The sequence below is a fragment of the Erpetoichthys calabaricus genome, chromosome 2 (assembly GCF_900747795.2).
Source record: "Erpetoichthys calabaricus chromosome 2, fErpCal1.3, whole genome shotgun sequence".
NCBI classification, from domain to species: Eukaryota; Metazoa; Chordata; class Cladistia; order Polypteriformes; family Polypteridae; genus Erpetoichthys; species Erpetoichthys calabaricus.
In genome coordinates this window covers 89,761,520-89,779,487 of record NC_041395.2, presented here as the reverse complement: position 1 = coordinate 89,779,487, position 17,968 = coordinate 89,761,520, and the positions used below count along the sequence as shown (strand labels likewise).

The 17,968-nt window shown below is 36.7% G+C and overlaps 1 protein-coding gene across 1 annotated transcript in view; it reads left to right on the top strand.

The window, feature by feature from the left end:
- smg5 (SMG5 nonsense mediated mRNA decay factor) overlaps nucleotides 1-17,968 on the top strand; it is a 204,232-nt gene that overhangs the window by 29,804 nt on the left and 156,460 nt on the right. Inside the window, exon 2 of the mRNA XM_028794085.2 lies at nucleotides 5,371-5,469. Coding sequence (XP_028649918.1) covers nucleotides 5,371-5,469 — 99 coding nt within the window. The remainder of the gene's footprint in view (nucleotides 1-5,370; nucleotides 5,470-17,968) is intronic.

Below are 17,968 nucleotides of genomic sequence, written 5' to 3'. Positions count from 1 at the left end.
GCGATATAGCGAGGTATCACTGTATAAAATAATAACCCCTACCCCATTTCTCCTCTCATCCACACCATAGAACTATTTGAATCCACCTCTGAGTCACCTGGCCTTACTTCTCTTCCATTTAGTCTCTTGCACACACAATATATCAACCTTCCTTCACTCCATCACATCAGCTAACTCTCTCCACTTACCAGTCATACTGCCAACATTCAAAGTTACTACCCTCAGTTCCACTCTCTTTACCTTTCTCCTGCATCCAGACACGTCTCCTCCCTCTTCTTCCCCTCTTCTTCTCCTTCTTTGGGCAATGGTAGCACAGTTTCTGTCAGTACCCTGTTGGCTAACAGCACTGGTGGCAGCCGTTGTTAATCCGGGCCTCGACTGATACGGTATGGAAATACTGATCTGGCAAAATTTTACACCGGATACCCTTCCTGACATAACACTCCCCATATATCCGGGCTTCGGACCAGCACAAAGAAACACACTGGTATGTACATCCCCTGTGGCTGGGTTGAAAAGTTAGCGAATAGCAATCAAACTAAAATAAGTGGGAATTCAAGCCACAATGTGTCGATGGGTACAAAGTTGTTTCAAACATGGGAAGCAAAGGACTAGGTTGAAGAGAACTTTCAGAATTAGGTGATAAAAGTGGTATACCTCAAAGATCAGTGCTGGTACACTCTTTAATATACGTACATGATCTAGAAAAGAATATAAACAAGAATTTGGTTAAGTTTGCACATGGTACAACTATGTATAAGGGAAGATAATGTACAATCAACTAAATTTTTACAGAGCAACCTGGGCAGCATACTGGCTTGGGCAAATTTAAGGCAGGTGAAATTGAATATCAGTGAATGCTAGGTATGACATGTAATAAGTAGAAATGCTAGATACGAATACACAATGGGAAGTCTGAAACTTGAAAGTACCCCTCATGATAACGACTCCCAGTGTCTACATTGAGAGTGTGTACAAAATGGAACAAGAAGGCTAATAGGATGTTAGGTTATACACTGCCCTCCATGGTGTTGGATACAAAAACACATTATTTCCTCATTTTACCACTCTGCTCCACAGAACCTTAACAGTATGTTTGGGATGATTACTTTGTTGTAGGATGAAGCGCCGTCCATTGAGTTTAGAGACATTTACTGGAACTTGAGCAGATAAGACATTTCTGTACACATCCAAATTCATTGTGCAATTTCTGTCAACAGTTACATCATCAATGAAGTTTTTTTTTTTTTTGTTTTGTTTTGTTTTGTTCTTTATTTCGCCTTATACAATTTCTTGTATTAGGGATTTGTTAGTTTGTTAGCATACCCCTTGGGGTCAGAGTGCAGGGTCAGCCATTGTACAGCACCCTTGGAGCAATTTCAGGTTAAGGGTCTTGCTCAAGGGTCCAGCAGAGTAGGATCTCGTCTTGGCAGTGACGGGGATTCGAAACGGCAACCTTCTGGATACCAGCACAGATCCTTCGCCTCAGAGCCACCACTCCGCTCCAACAGAGTGTGCCAATACATACAGCCATACATGCCCAACCCATAACACTCCTAGTGCTAAGTTTAACAGATGAGGTGTTGTGCTTTGGATCTTGGGCTGTTCCTTTTCATCTCTACACTTTGCTCTTGCGATCACAGGTTCATCTTTATCTTGTCTGTCCACAAGGCCATTTCATAGAATTGTACAGGCTCTTTTAAGCACTTTTTCCACAAACTATAAGCTGATTTTGTGGCTGACTGGTAGTTTGCATCTTGCTGTATGGCCTCTATATTTCTGCTTATGAAGTCTTCTGTGGATGTTAGTCTCTAACACATACACATCTGCCTCCTGAAGACATCCTGTGTCTGGTCTATTTTGGGCAGGTGTTTGGGGCTTTTTCATAGGATTCTTCTGTCAACAGCAGTGGATGTCTTCCTTGGTATACCAGTCCCTTTGTAATTAATGAGCTCACCAGTCTGTTCTTTCTTCTTAATGATATTCCAGTTGATTAATGTAATTCTAAGGTTTTGCCAATGTCTCTAGTGATTTTATTCTTGTTTTTCAGCCTAATAATAGCTTCTTTGACTATTGGCACAGCTTTTGTCCTCATATTGAACAAGCACAACTACAGACTCCAACGGTAGCCTGTAGGTAGAAGCAAGTCTAGATATCTCATGCCTGCATGAATGAAAAAGTAAAATACACTTGAGTAATCACAAACACCAGTGACACAATTGTCCTAAATATTTTGGTGCCCCTGAAGTGGGGGACCATGTATAAAATGTGTTGTAATTTCTACATGCTGTGACTGAAATGTATGCAAATACCCTTAAGTGAAAGTCTGCAATGTGCACTTTAATCATGTTTGAATTGTAATTTTAAACCGGGGAGCAGAGGAGTTAAGTAAAATTGTGTTTTTGTCCCAAATGTTACAGAGAGCACTGTACGGTGAGGTTAGCTTATTCTTAAGTTATGTAACGTACTAGTGAGGGTCTGCATTACAAAGATGATGTGGCAGCACTAGGGAAAGTCCAGGGGGAGTAACAAGGCAGGTTCTGAGACAGAGATGTATGATCTATAAGGAGAGGTTAAAGGAGTCGAACCTTTTCAGTTTAAGCAAACTGAGATTGAAAGGTGACATGTTTCATAATTTTAAACACTTTGATCAAGTTAGACCTGTTGATCCAAGCTATTACTTTAAAATAAATTCTTGAACAAGTACAATGTTATAAATTTGTCGATTGCATATTTTACACTGTTAGAAAGGTTCTCTTTACGTACAGGACCCTTAGACTCATGAAAGAAATTACCAAGTGCTGTGGTGTAGAGTAGGATTTAGGAACCTTCATATTGGATGTACAAGCTTGATGTGCTGAATGACCGTGCTGTCGCAATTGTTGCAGTGCTTTAATAAACCAGTTTTACAATTTTTAAGTGCTTTCGTAGCTAAATGAAGGTTTTATACTTAGTGTTTTTTTTCCAATTACCATGTGCATATTGAAATATGTATGCATAAGTTATTTACCTTTTTTTTTACAAAATATGAAAATTAATAGTGCACATTTAAAGAAATAGCTTCTTTAAAATTTTTGATTTTAGCCAATAAGTCATCTTGTTTATTTTTTCACCTTCATTATGAATAAACCGGTACAAATATTGCTGAATGTGCTGCAGCTGTTTGCAGTGCATTGTCATTGTCTCCTGTGTTATTACCCAGTGTCATATTATGTAAAGTTTTAAAATTTGATGGATAAACTACCTCACATCAAATAATATTTGCCGGAATAAAGCACTTCAGATACTGCTAAAGTTAAGGTTACTTATCACCCAGTTTTGATTGGTATAGTCATAAAGCAGTATGTAATTCATATAAACTAATTTCAATATAAAATAGCAGTTTTTTTCAGCAAATGACATGTCAGACAACTCGTTCACAGATTAGGATTTATGCCTCTGCTGTTAGATTCTCACTATTTCAGTCATGTAGTAATCCCAGCAATAAACCATTTTAAAAAGCAGCATTATGATCTGCTTATTGCTGACAGTATGTCTGTACCAACCAGCATTATGAAGGCTGTATACTAAGTTCTGTGCCTGTATTTATCAAGTGTCTCAGAGCAAGAAAACAGTTGTAACTGGCACCACTAATTTACTAACTTCAAATGTGATTTAGGAAATCTCGTGAGCTGTCCCAACTTGCTAAGAGCTGCCAGAAGATTTAGTTCAGGCAGAGATTGGTATACACATCACAGGAAAGATTGTTTTGGTAACGCTGGTTAAAAACAAGCTCATAAAAAGATATCAATTTGACAGAGATAAAATAATATTTGCACAAAGTTTGTATATTACATGATCGCTCCATCTATGTGAAGAAAAGTGCTGTCATCTGAAATGAAAGTGTTTGTAGTGTTAAGTAAAATGCAACTGTGTATTAGCAGTGATCTCTATATGTCAAATCCAACTATTTTTCAGATTTTACGCCAAATTGTAATTACTCTTACAACACATGAGGTAATACGCAGGCGTGTACATTTTCCCACAACTTCACGTGAGGTAATATTAAAGCAAGCTGCGTTCAGGCAAAGCGGTATGGCCATAAAAAGATTATTGCCCCAAATCTGAATCATAAGCAGCATTACAGTATCAACATACACATGATCATGCATGCAAAATGTATTGTATAGCCAGAAAATTACCCTGAAGATAAGTGGGATTGAATAGACACACAGGTACCCTGGCCTTTGCATTCCGTGTACCCCATGAGCATTACTGGCACATTTTACAAGCTTGGGAATGTCCTAGAAAGTAGATGGAGACTCCCAAGGCAATGGGAAACTAGAGCCTTGCAGAAGATAAGGGCACAGTGGTAGGTGCTAGGGACACTGGAATTGAAAATGTGCCTTCAGAAACAGTGTAACAATAGCCGTGGTTAGTTTCAGTAAAAGTGTTACTATGCAAGGTGTTTTCTGATGGCATAACTGCTGAAATGTAATTCATATGAAAGTATGGCTGTGGCTCCACCATCCATCCACCATCTGTTTTATAAACCCGCTTTACCCTGAGTCAGATCCGCAGGGAAGCTAGAACCTGTCATACTCTCATTCGTTGTGTGTGTGTATTATATTCATGTTGTAAGGTGGCAACAATTATGTGCAGCATAGTGTAATAGCCTACCTTACAATAATATTTTCTTTTTAATTACTGTTATTATTTGTGGAGAAACTTCAGTGTAAGCATCAGAAAATTACAAAACGTCATTGTGTCTTCAAGTTTATGGCTTGGGGTGTTGTGAAGTCATAATGTCATTCAGTCTCAGACATGGCCTCCTGTTCCCTGCTGTGACAAGGACTATGACGCTTTGTAAATGCTTATGTCCTACTCTACTAGTACAAATTTTTATCCTAGTTTGACTTTTAATGCAATTCATTGGAGTAATTCCGAGACCCCTGATAGTTACAGGTGCTCGTCTAATTTATGACCTATTGAGAAATTTTCTAAACCCTAGTGTAAAAAGCACACTATGGTTAAACGTTTAAAAGTTGTAACTCATGCTGCACGATAAGCTTGACAACCTAATGATTAATTTCTTCTGTATTCTTCTCACTGCTATACAATATACCAGATTGAAAGACTCTTGCATTCTTAGATTGATCATGTTTTTAAAACTGTAGTATGATAATTGTTAAATGTGTGCATTTTATCAACTTAGTTTCACACACCATACATGGCTGAAAGATCCAGCAAGAAAAGAGTTTTAGCAGTGTTTTTTTAGTGTGTAAAGATCACATTGGATGGCTCGTGAGAGACTAGCACTTGGAATCTATTTTGTTTTCTGTAATTTTTGTGGTGGTTCATTCTAATTTTTCACTATATTTCTTTTTTTAGGTCAGTGGTGGAGTCCGTTCACAAGCTGGATGTTATAATTGCCAACAAGTCATCCTACAGGGAAGTCTTTAAACCAGAAAACATCAGCCTCCGCAACAAGTAAGCATAAAGATGGCCAAATGTAGTGTTATTCACCAGGGTCTTTATGTATAAAACCTTGCTTAGATTACATTCAAAAAATTTGCTTATGCTTTAAAGGCAAAAAAAGGTGTACACGTTGAAAAAAAATTGCATTTATAAAACCAAACATACACTACGTGCCACACAAGGTTCCTTTATAAATCTCAAATCAACTTAAAACTCTTGTGTGTGTGCTCACACTTTTTGCTGTTCCCCATCACTGCCAGTTCTGCAAGTAACTATGTATGGCTAATAAAATGCATTTTTTGAATATTCATGATCTAATATCCATATATATTTGCCATTTTCTGGAATGAACCCTTTACTACAAACCATGTGGAAAAGAGTAAAGAAAGAAAACTTACGTGAATGTGAACTTGAAGTATTACTGATTGAAGTAGAGAACCTCAGACACATTCTTTTTGTTGGTCTCTCCATGGGAGTCACAAATGAGAAAAAAAAAACTAGAATGGGAGCATGTGACAGCAGCTGAATGGACATTGTAGAAGCAATGTGCTGTCTTGCAGTGCCCAGACCACCACCAGTACACAGAATTGACACACGATGTATACACAGAACTGTGAGGTATTAAGAACATTCTAATTGAACATGTAAAAAAGTAAGATCAGTTTGCTAAGTAAATATCAGTGTTTCAATACAAATATGTCTTTATATTTGACTTACAACATACAAATGTCTTTGAATTGCCATTGTGTTGATGTTCTGAGGGGCAAAGTCTGGGTAATCCATGTACTCATCTTGGCCTATCTCAGGTGGCAGAGACAGTCCATGATTCTGCGCTATGTTGATTAGTACTGCACAAGCCATCACAATGTGATGAGTCTAAGGATTGACATCTACCTTTTAGTGAACCAATTGTCTATTCTATTATTATTATTTATTTAGCAGTATGTGGGAGTGTCTTTTATTATATCTCCTCTTTTGTGGTCTGTCCATTATCACTTGACAGAAAGAAAGATTGCCACAGCAACCACAGGTTCACAGCGCAGCAGCAGAGTGCCGCAGAAACAGCAACGAACCGATCAAGATAGTGCTATATGTGTCTGTCGCCGATGGATGATGCAAGGGACATTATAAATACAGGGAACAGTATAACTTGACCACTGACCTGGCCCCGACTATTCCTTTTTGCTGTGTCTGTGTATAGGAGAGTGGTAGCTCCCGCTGCAATAAATAACCCTTCTGTTCCTGTTTCAAGTTGAATAAAGCTGGTTTTGCTAAAGTACTGAGACTCAGCCTCATGTTTTGGGATGCAAGACAGTGACTTACACATCACAACATAATAAAAGAATCATGGGTTGAGCCGGGATACCTCACAGCAATGTTAGTCCAACCCATTTGAGCATCACATATTAGTTGAATATTAATTGAATGAAAGTACTTTCTGTTTACAAAAGCAATTAATTCTGTACTTGTGCCTTTGTTGCATACTGTATGCAGTTAATTGTGGTGATTACATTATTAAAATCAGTAATCACTGTAAATTACCTTTTGATCTCGGCTTGGTTACCTTGACTGTTAGGAAATTGTGGGTATCAGAGTAGCATCCTAATTATACCATCGCATTCAGATGACATGATGCAGCTCATAATGAAGCCACCCATCACCAAATATCCTGCCGTTATTAAAATCTGTAACAGAACAGGGATCACGTGATTTTTGTGTGTTGGTCTCTGTAATGTAGTCTTCAATTCAGTACACGGCTTCCAAGAGGATGGTTTTAGGGAGTCCAAATTGGCTGAGAAACCAGTTTTCATCCAGAGCCAAAAAGTCATTGTGTTCCCTGACAACCACTCTTTGGCAGTATGCTCCAAAAGAACAGCTTTTTCCAGTAAAGTGATATAAAATGCGCAGCAGAAGATACTTGTTTATTTCCTTGTTGCTGAAATGCCAATTCCAAAAGTCTTTGTAGGACTTACTGATGGTCGAAACTTGCTGTAATGTTAAGCCAAATTTTATGTCAAGTTTGTGTTTAATAAATTCTGAGTTTTGCTTAAGAAATGGCTTATGCATGTTTCCAAGCATGAGCAAAATTTATACACGAGGACCCAGATATATTGGTCTGAAAGTTATTTTTTTGCACCTTCAGCTTTCTTAATTTTCCAAACAAATGAAAGCATTTCTAACATCTCCAAGCCCACTGTTACTGTAATCTAGCAAAGCTAGTAATATGTAATTTAGATATACTTTTAGTATTTTTTGAGAATAAATTTAATACTAATTATGCTAAACCTGGATAAGTTATAAGTAATTTGGGGCCATATGGAAAAATTTCCACAAATTTCTGTTTGCTCAGTAAAAGACGTTTATTGTAAATGTAAAAATGCCATACTTTGTACACATTTATATTTAGAAATACATATTTGTCATTTTATCCAAAATAATGATAAAATGCATAATATGTTTGTTTAATTTGGATGAATTTTTATTTTTGTTTTGCAAGGGATATTGAGAAACATTGCATTGAGCTGATGTTTGATTTGGTAGTTTTGTGTGCAACTATAAGGGTTTATTCCTGTCCACGTACTTACCTACAGGTATATCTTGAACAATAGTACCAAAGTAGCATGTAATACTTCAAATATGTGTGTGTATATATATATATATATATATATATATATATATATATATATATATATATATATATATGCGAGCTACAGGTGATTTAAAATCCTGGACAGACAAACCAATAGCCACGGTAGCAAATTACAGAAGAAGATTTTACTGTTTAATAATTTATATTTATATGAAATGTGCTTCTTATATATTACTTCATATTCTCATATGATAATGATGTTAATGTTGTTTATATTGATTTCTATGTTATTGAAACTGCATGTTTGTGTGTGTATATATATGTATGTGTGTATATATATGTATGTGTGTATATATATGTATGTGTGTATACATATGTATGTGTGTATACATATATATATATATATATATATATATATATATATATATATATATATATATATATATATATATATATATATATATATATATACTAGCAAAATACCTGCGCTTCGCAGCGGAGAAGTAGTGTGTTAAAGAGGTTATGAAAAAAAAAGGAAACATTTTAAAAATAACGTAACATGATTGTCAATGTAATTGTGTTGTCATTGTTATGAGTGTTGCTGTGTTTTATATATATATAAAATACAGACACACACATATAAACATATATATACATATACATATACACATATATCTACATATCTACATATCTACATATCTACATATCTACATATATATATATATATATATATATATATATATATATATATATATATATATATATATATATATATATATATATACATACATATCCACATCCACATATCAACATATATATATATATATACACATATATACACACACACACGCTTTATGGGTGATGATCGTTTTACTCTTTTTATCTTTATTTTATTTTATTGTAGAATCAACTCCTATCTGCGCACAGCAGGGCAGCCGTGGACGGATGCGTATGGTGTATTCACTCCATGTTATCGTGCATTGCGCTGTCAGTGGTATTTTGATAAAAGAATTTGAACAACATATAAGAAGCGTATAAATTATTAAACAGTAAAACATTAACATTTAAGAAGTAAAGTTACATTAAGTAGTACTGCAGTGCCTTCGGGTATACCTCATTTTTTGTTTGCCCATTACATGCTTAAATGTATACATTTTTTGGTGCACCTACCCGAGAACACGCGACATATAACCGAGCGTGGGAGAAGCATGGATTTTAAACACGCGTTGAGTTCATCTGCTGGTCTCCCTCGTGGAATAACTGGTAATGTTTGACTAAAATCTACAGCGAGTAAAACGACATTACCTCCTATTTTTTTTTTTTTTACGATCTCTGAGATCTTGCTTTTTTCGGTTCAAGGCTTCATAAGCTCTTTTATGTTGTATGGTGTACTTATCCCAAACCATCATCTTTGAATGTTGCAAGACTTTCGCCTTGTATGTAGATCAGGGTAATTACATTCATTGCATTACTAGTCTGAATCACAATCTGATTGTATGGGTGGTTACCTGGCACTGTAGGGTTGCCACCTGTCCTTTAAAATACGGAATCGTGCCGCGTTTGAGAATGAAATTGTGCGTCCCGTTTTGAATCAATACTGGACGGGATTTATCCCGTATTTTTTTTATCATTTTTTTTTTTTAAAGCAGCGTCTCATGCAAATCATCCCACACGCATTTTATGAAGATGCCTCCTTTCCTACTTTTGATTGGGTAATACTTGATGTCATCGTTAGTTTGATTGGTGTTTTTAACTGTCCAGTGAGGAGGGCGTGTCTTTTAAGTGAGTGAGTGAGTCAGTCAGTGAGGGCTTTGCCTTTTATTATTATAGATATATCTATAATAATAAAAGGCAAAGCCCTCACTGACTGACTGACTCACTGACTCACTCATCACTAATTCTCCAACTTCCCGTGTAGGTGGAAGGCTGAAATTTGGCAGGCTCATTCCTTACAGCTTACTTACAAAAGTTAGGCAGGTTTCATTTCGAAATTCAAAGCGTAATGGTCATAACTGGAACATATTTTTTGTCCATACACTGTAATGGAGGAGGCGGAGTCACGTATCGCGTCATCACGCCTCCTACGTAATCACGTGAAATAAAAACAAGGAAGAGATTTACAGCACGAGTCACACGCGGGAACGAAGGTAAATGACGTTAATTTTTGACTGTCTTTTAATACTGTGTAAGCATACATATTAACACATGTGCAATTAAACGTGTGCATTTACGGGGTGATTTCTCAGGCTTAAAAGCTCACCTTTTATCAAATGCGGGAACAAAGGTAACTGACGTTGTTCACTGTCTTTTAATACTGTGTAAGCATACATATTAACACATGTGCAATTAAACGTGTGCATTTACGGGGTCATTTCTGAGGCTTAAAAGCTCGCCTTTTACTAAAAAGGTAAATGCAAAACTATTTTCAATCAGTTTATTGAAACGCTCCCGTTAAGGATTGCAATAACATATTCGCGAGATAAAAGAACGAAGTAGGGGGAAATGGAGGAACAGCCGCAAACAGCGAAGAGCAAAAAATTAATTAAACAATTGAGAACGGAGCGAGTTAAGCATACAAGCATGTTCATAAGGGAAACAAAGCACGGTGTAAAACGTAAGTTTAAATTAAGTTTATAGAAACGCTCCCGCTGCGGATTGCAATAACATATTCGCGAGATAAAAGTTTAATGAGAAGACACGAGGTATAAACGAACCACACGCCGTGGCGCAACGTTAGGGGCAACAGTTTCAACCATTCTATGATCTGCTTCTCGCAACTGAAAGACGGCACATGGCGGATGTTAGCCGACTTGCTGACCGCAACGTTAGGGGCTTCAACTATGGCGCTGACGCCACATCTCAGTGCCAACACTTTGCAGACTGTACTTAAAAGACACGCCCTCCTCACTGGACAGTTAAAAAGACCAATCAAACTAACGATGACATCAAGTATTACCCAATCAAAAGTAGGAAAGGAGGCATCTTCATAAAATGCGTGTGGGATGATTTGCATGAGACGCTGCTTTAAAAAAAAAAAATTATAAAAAAAATACGGGATAAATCCCGTCCAGTATTGATTGAAAACGGGACGCGCAATTTATGTGAATGTATGTATGTATATAGCTATGTCTATATATATATATATATATATATATATATATATATGTAGATATGTAGATATGTAAATTTGTATATGTATATATATGTTTATGTGGATGTGTATATACGTATGTATATGTACATGTAGATATGTATATATATATATATATATATGTATATATATGTTTGTGTGTGTGTGTGCATATTATATATATAAAAGACAGCAACACTCATAACATATATATATATATAATATATGTGTATATGTATGTGTATATATATATATATATATATATCACAGCAACACTCATAACAATGACAACACAATTACATTGACAATCATGTTACGTTATTTTTAAAATGTTTCCTTTACTTTTTCATAACCTGTTTAACACACTACTTCTCCGCTGCGAAGCGCGGGTATTTTGCTAGTATATTATATATATATATATATATATATATATATATATATATATATATACACACACATACATATGTATACACACACATACATATGTATACACACACATACATATATATACACACACATACATGCAGTTTCAATAACATAGAAATCAATATAAACAACATTAACATCATTATCATATGAGAATATGAAGTAATATATAAGAAGCACATTTCATATAAATATAAATTATTAAACAGTAAAATCTTCTTCTGTAATTTGCTACCGTGGCTATTGGTTTGTCTGTCCAGGATTTTAAATCACCTGTAGCTCGCAAACCGTTTCACCTATTGACTTGAAATCTGGTACACATATAGAACGTCACGTCTACTATCCGCTTTATGGGTGATGATTGTATTACTCTTTTTATCCATCCATCCATCCATTTTCCAACCCGCTGAATCCGAACACAGGGTCACGGGGGTCTGCTGGAGCCAATCCCAGCCAACACAGGGCACAAGGCAGGAAACAATCCTGGGTTTTTATCTTTATTTTATTTTATTGTAGAATCAACTCCTATCTGCGCACACCAGGGCGGCCGTGGGCGGATGCGTATGGTGTATTCACTCCACGTTATCGTGCATTGCGCTGTCACTGGTATTTTGATAAAAGAATTTGAACAACATATAAGAAGCGTATAAATTATTAAACAGTAAAACATTAACATTTAAGAAGTAAAGTTACATTAAGTACTACTGCAGTGCCTTCGGGTATACCTCATTTTTTGTTTGCTCATTACATGGTTAAATGTATACATTTTTTGGTGCACCTACCCGAGAACACGCGACATATAACCGAGCGTGGGAGAAGCATGGATTTTAAACACGCGTTGAGTTCATCTGCTGGTCTCCCTCGTGAAATAACTGGTAATGTTTGACTAAAATCTACAGCGAGTAAAACAACATTACCTCCTATTTTTTTTTTTACGATCTCTGAGATCTTGCTTTTTTTCAGTTCAAGGCTTCATAAGCTCTTTTATGTTCTATGGTGTACTTATCCCAACCCATCATCTTTGAATGTTGCAAGACTTTCGCCTTGTATGTAGATCGGGGTAATTACATTCATTGCATTCCTAGTCTGAATCACAATCTGATTGTATGGGTGGTTACCTGGTACTGTAGGGTTGCCACCCGTCCTTTAAAATACGGAATCGTCCCGTATTTGAGAATGAAATTGCGCGTCCCGTTTTGAATCAATACGGGACGGGATTTGTCCCGTATTTTTTTTAAAGCAGCGTCTCATGCAAATCATCCCACACGCATTTTATGAAGATGCCTCCTTTCCTACTTTTCATTGGGTAATACTTGATGTCATCGTTAGTTTGATTGGTCTTTTTAACTGTCCAGTGAGGAGGGCGGGTCTTTTAAGTAGAGTCTGCAAACTGTTGGCACTGGGATGTGGCACCCGCTGCAGTATGCGTCCCTTATTTTTTTGTATTAAAAGTGGTAACCCTACCTGGTAGGTAACACTTATGTTTGGTCATGAAGTCGTCTAAAATCCGCCACGTGCCCTCTTTTAATTGTGAGAAGCAGATATATATAGCCAAATTCTTGCGCTTCGTTGCGGCAAAGTACTGCTTTTAATTTTTTAAGAAGAAAATAAAACCTTTTTAAACGGATCGAAAATATACCAATAACAATTTGTTAAGGATCTGTTTTTTTGTGAACCTCGCTTTTGACAGCTGTCCCGCTACGGTGTGTGTTTCGTTTATTTGACAGTATGTAGATTGTGGTAATTAAATTCATGGCATTCGTTTTCTGAATCACAATCTGACTGTATGGATGGTTACCTGCCAGGTTACGCTTGTGGTTGGTCAGGAAGTTGCCTTACATCCGCCACGTGCCCTCTTTCTGTTCCCAAAAGCTGATCATAGAATGGTTTTAATAGTTTACTTTCAAATAATGCAGAGTATGCGACACGTGTTTCTCCTTAATTCTGGGCTCATCAGGCATACGCACTCACTGCATCCCCTCTCGAGAATCGAATATCGTCAGCGCCAAAGTTGAAGCCCCTAACGTTGCGGTCAGCAAGTGGGCTAACATCCGCCATGTGCCGTCTTTCAGTTGCGAGAAGCAGATCATAGAATGGTTGAAACTGTTGCCCCTAACGTTGCGCTACGGCGTGTGGTTCGTTTATACCTCGTGTCTTCTCATTAAACTTTTATCTCGCGAATATGTTATCGCAATCCGCAGCGGGAGCGTTTCTATAAACTTAATTTAAACTTACGTTTTACACCGTGCTTTGTTTCCCTTATGAACATGCTTGTATGCTTCAGTCGCTCCCTTCTCAATTGTTTAATGAATTTTTTGTTCTTTGCTGTTCATGGCTCCTCCTTCATTTGTCCCTACTGCGTTCACAGTCTTTTGACGTAATTACGTGGAAGGCGTGATGACGTGACACTCAACTCCTCCTCCCACGGCCATCGAGCTGCCGTCCATTACAGTATATTGTGAAAAAAGAGGTTCCAGTTATGACCATTACACATTGAATTTCGAAATGAAACCTGCCTAACTTTTGTAAGTAAGCTGTAAGGAATCAGCCTGCCAAATTTCAGCCTTCCACCTACACGGGAAGTTGGACAATTAGTGATGAGTGAGTCAGTCAGTCAGTCAGTGAGTGAGTGAATCAGTCAGTGAGGGCTTTGCCTTTTATTATTATAGATTCTCTGCTAAACAGCAAAAGAGGGAGGTTTTGGTTTAGGGAAACGTGTTCAGTGATGTTTAATTAATTTCCAAAGTAGCTTTTTCTTTGTATAGTGGCAGCTAATGTCCTTGAAGCAGGTTAAAAATCTGCCAATGAGGGGACATCAGTACACTGCAGTTTGCATGCATACAGTTTACTCATGCTAAACCAATTAACTTAAACTGCATGACTTTAAGTTTTGAAAGGATAATCAAAGAAGACAGATGTGATCATGCAAGCTACATACAGATATTGACTAGACTCAGAAATAACCCAGTCAGTTTCAGCTATGAGGCAATTGACGTAACCGCTGATTAGTGTTGGATTGGTACCAAAAATTTGACTTTGATATCAATGCCAGCTTTTGGAACTTGGAACAAGTACCAAACAAATACCTCACATCCCAACTACAGATACACTGTTACAGGATCTTGCTCCATTTTCTTTAAGACCTTCTTGGAAGACATCTATGATTTTTTTTTTTAGTCCACATGCAGGACTAGAGTTTAATACATTTTTTTTGGTAGACTGAAGCATCCTGGACTATTCATGATATATTTAAGTATTTATCATTGAGATCACTTCCAACTATTCTTGGGAGCCAAAAAAAAAAATACAAAGTGAGAAGTTTGTCTAAAGTTTGCAAACTGAAAACACAACTGTATCTTTCCTATTAATTCAAAACATGTATTTTTATTATTATTGAGAAAAGGTCTTAGTAAAGAAAACAACTTTCTGTGCAAACATTTCTGTACTTTTTTTTTGTAGTTTGTTTTTACATTTGCATCCCTTGCTCTTTTTCCCTGTGGCTCTGCTTAGACTTTCACATCACTTATGGGAACTTTTTCTTAAACTCTTCCTTTTGTACCGTACTTTTTTCTTCAAAAAAAAAAAAAAAAAGTTTCACTTGCAGATCACACCAGCCAGTTTCTTATATTTATTATAACTACTGGCAGGATTGGCCCAAACTACTTTGTGGCCTTAGGCAAGTTTTTGCTGTTGGGCCTCAGCTTGCATAATGCAAACCTGTATTGTGACATTGTCATTTTTTTATGAAGATAGTCCACCGTTGAGGTTCAGCTGTAAAGTACCTATAAAACCTGTGCAGATGTCCAAAGAAAGCAATGCTATCAGTTGTGGCTGCATCTGTTACCACTAAATTTAGGGTGTGGGCAGCACAAAGCAAACAGGGATTTTTTTTTTTTGTTTGTTTTTTTTACTGCAGCAGTCAGGCATGCACACCTTTGTGCTTCCAAATCATGTTGGGAGTATTGTCATATGATTGACCATTGCAGTCATCAAAAGGAATATGTAGCTATTAAAGTCTGTCCAGGGTAAGAGAAGACAAAAATTCTCCAGTTCAGGTGTGTTGCTGAAAGGAGTCCCATAAAGTGCTCTTTAGTCATGGGTACTTCATTCAGTGTGATGATTCTTGTAATTGGTGTCATTTGCTCCTCATGGCTAACATTGGGTGTACAATTCAAAATAATGCAGTAATATTTGGAATTCTTGATGTTACTCTGTATGCTTAATTACCTACTAATTTATGGAATTAAACTACTTTTTAATTGTTTTTGCCATGGTAGCTTTTGTGAGTGCCGGTGGCACTCAATGTGTTCTATATACTGTTTCACAAGTACCTTTTTGTTGAAGCAAACAATGATAATCCGATTCCTTGAACAGTGAACATGAAAGCTTACCACTTGGTAAATGCTGAAGACTTCACATATATTATAGTGGGGAACACCAACCTTTATATTTATTTATTGTTTCTCGTTTAAATAAATAAAAAAATAAGTATTAGCAGTCCCAACCCTATTTTGTTTCTCACACGCAACAAGTTTTCCATCTTAGAGATTTCCAGTTGATTATTATTTGGTTCAATAATTTGAAAATGAATTCTCATTCTTATGAAGGGAGACGCTGCTTTTCTTGTGGTGTATTCTGCGTTGTAAATAAAACCCTCAACCGTTATTAAAGTGATAAACTTTGATTAGTGGGCTTGAAACATAAAAAGTGATTTAAAAGAAAAACCACTTAAACATTCTACCACAGCTTGAAGGTTAAATACATACAACTTTCTCTTCTATACAGTGGTTTGAAGATGAAAGCTACATTGTTGTGTTATGACCACAGTGCAGGCTCTTTCAAGACAGAGCTCCTTTAGTTCCTATTTATAATGGAGACATACATAGAAGATAAACATTTAAGGGCATAGAATAAAATTTGCAGTCACGGCAAGAAATGATAGAGCTACTGGCTACGACAGTGTTAAAACAGCTACTGAAGAAAAATATTCAGAGTGATAACGTGCAGCTCAGAACAGCTGTATGAGCAAACCATATGTTTCATGTCTTTGTGCATGGTTTAGTTGCTATCCAGTTAATCTGTCTGAGTTAGAATTGCATAAAGGATTTTTACTAGTAATAATGCAGGGCCTTTCTCAAAATTATTGTCACATTTTGTTGGAACAAAATATTTTATTAGTAGATGATCATTAACACTGCCAAAATTACTAATCTGAGAGGAAATTTTGCAGCATCAGACATGAGCCTATTTCAGGCTCAAATACAGTATTTAAATAGTAAATGTGGAAAAAGGCAAGGGTGAAAGGGCTGTAATCCAAATCAATTGATACTATTTATACAGTTTCTGCTGTTTCATTTTATATACCTGTATGTTACCATTTTGCTTGGAAGTCATGAGAATAGCAAGTAGCTTTGCATTTTAGTTTAGAATGTTCTCATAACAGGGATATTTTATGTGCATTGTGTCATTCTAAGTAACATTTTACATCAACAATCAATTATAAAAAGCAAGGGTTAAGATTTGTGAATTCTTAGCTACTTATTGCTGAGTTTACAGCAGTGAACTATTTTGTATAAAATGTTAAGCAAGCCTAATTAACTTTTTCTTCAGAACATATAGTGTGGATAGCACTTCAATTGATCCAGAATGCAGCTGCAAGACTCGTTTTTAATATTCCCAAATTCTCTCACACTACACCTCTGCTGCGGAACCTGCACTGGCTCCCTGTGGCTGCCCGCATCAGGTTCAAAACCCTAACACTTGCCTTTAAGGCCAAAACTGGAACTGCACCACCTTACATATCAGCACTGGTTAAGCAGCGTGTCACTTCTCGCTCTCTCAGAACATCAAGCACTGCTCGTCTCGAACCACCCTCTCTTAAAAGAAGAGGACGACATGCATCAAGACTCTTTGCAGTGTTGGCTCCTCAGTGGTGGAACGAACTTCCTCTTGCTGTACGAACAGCGGAGACCCTCACTGTCTTCAAACGTCGTCTGAAGACACACTTCTTTAAACAGCACTTGGGGGACTAAAGTCCCCATACTTTTTTTTTCTACCCTTTCTCTTTTTTAAAAAAAAAAAATTGTACTAAACTTACTCTTTTCTTCTAGCATGGTTTTGTGTACAACTTGGTCAGCGGTAACTTGTTTAATGACAGTAGATTTAATCCTAGCCTAAAAAGACTGAAGAACAGTCGTAGACTACTAAGCACTGCTGTAAGTCGCTCTGGATAAGAGCGTCTGCTAAATGTTGTAAATGTAAATGTAATAGCAGCCTACTATCAGATCTAATTAAGCAACACAAAATGGTTAACAGTTTCTTGCTACTTATTTTGGTTTGTTTACATTATTGATAAAAGCGTACAA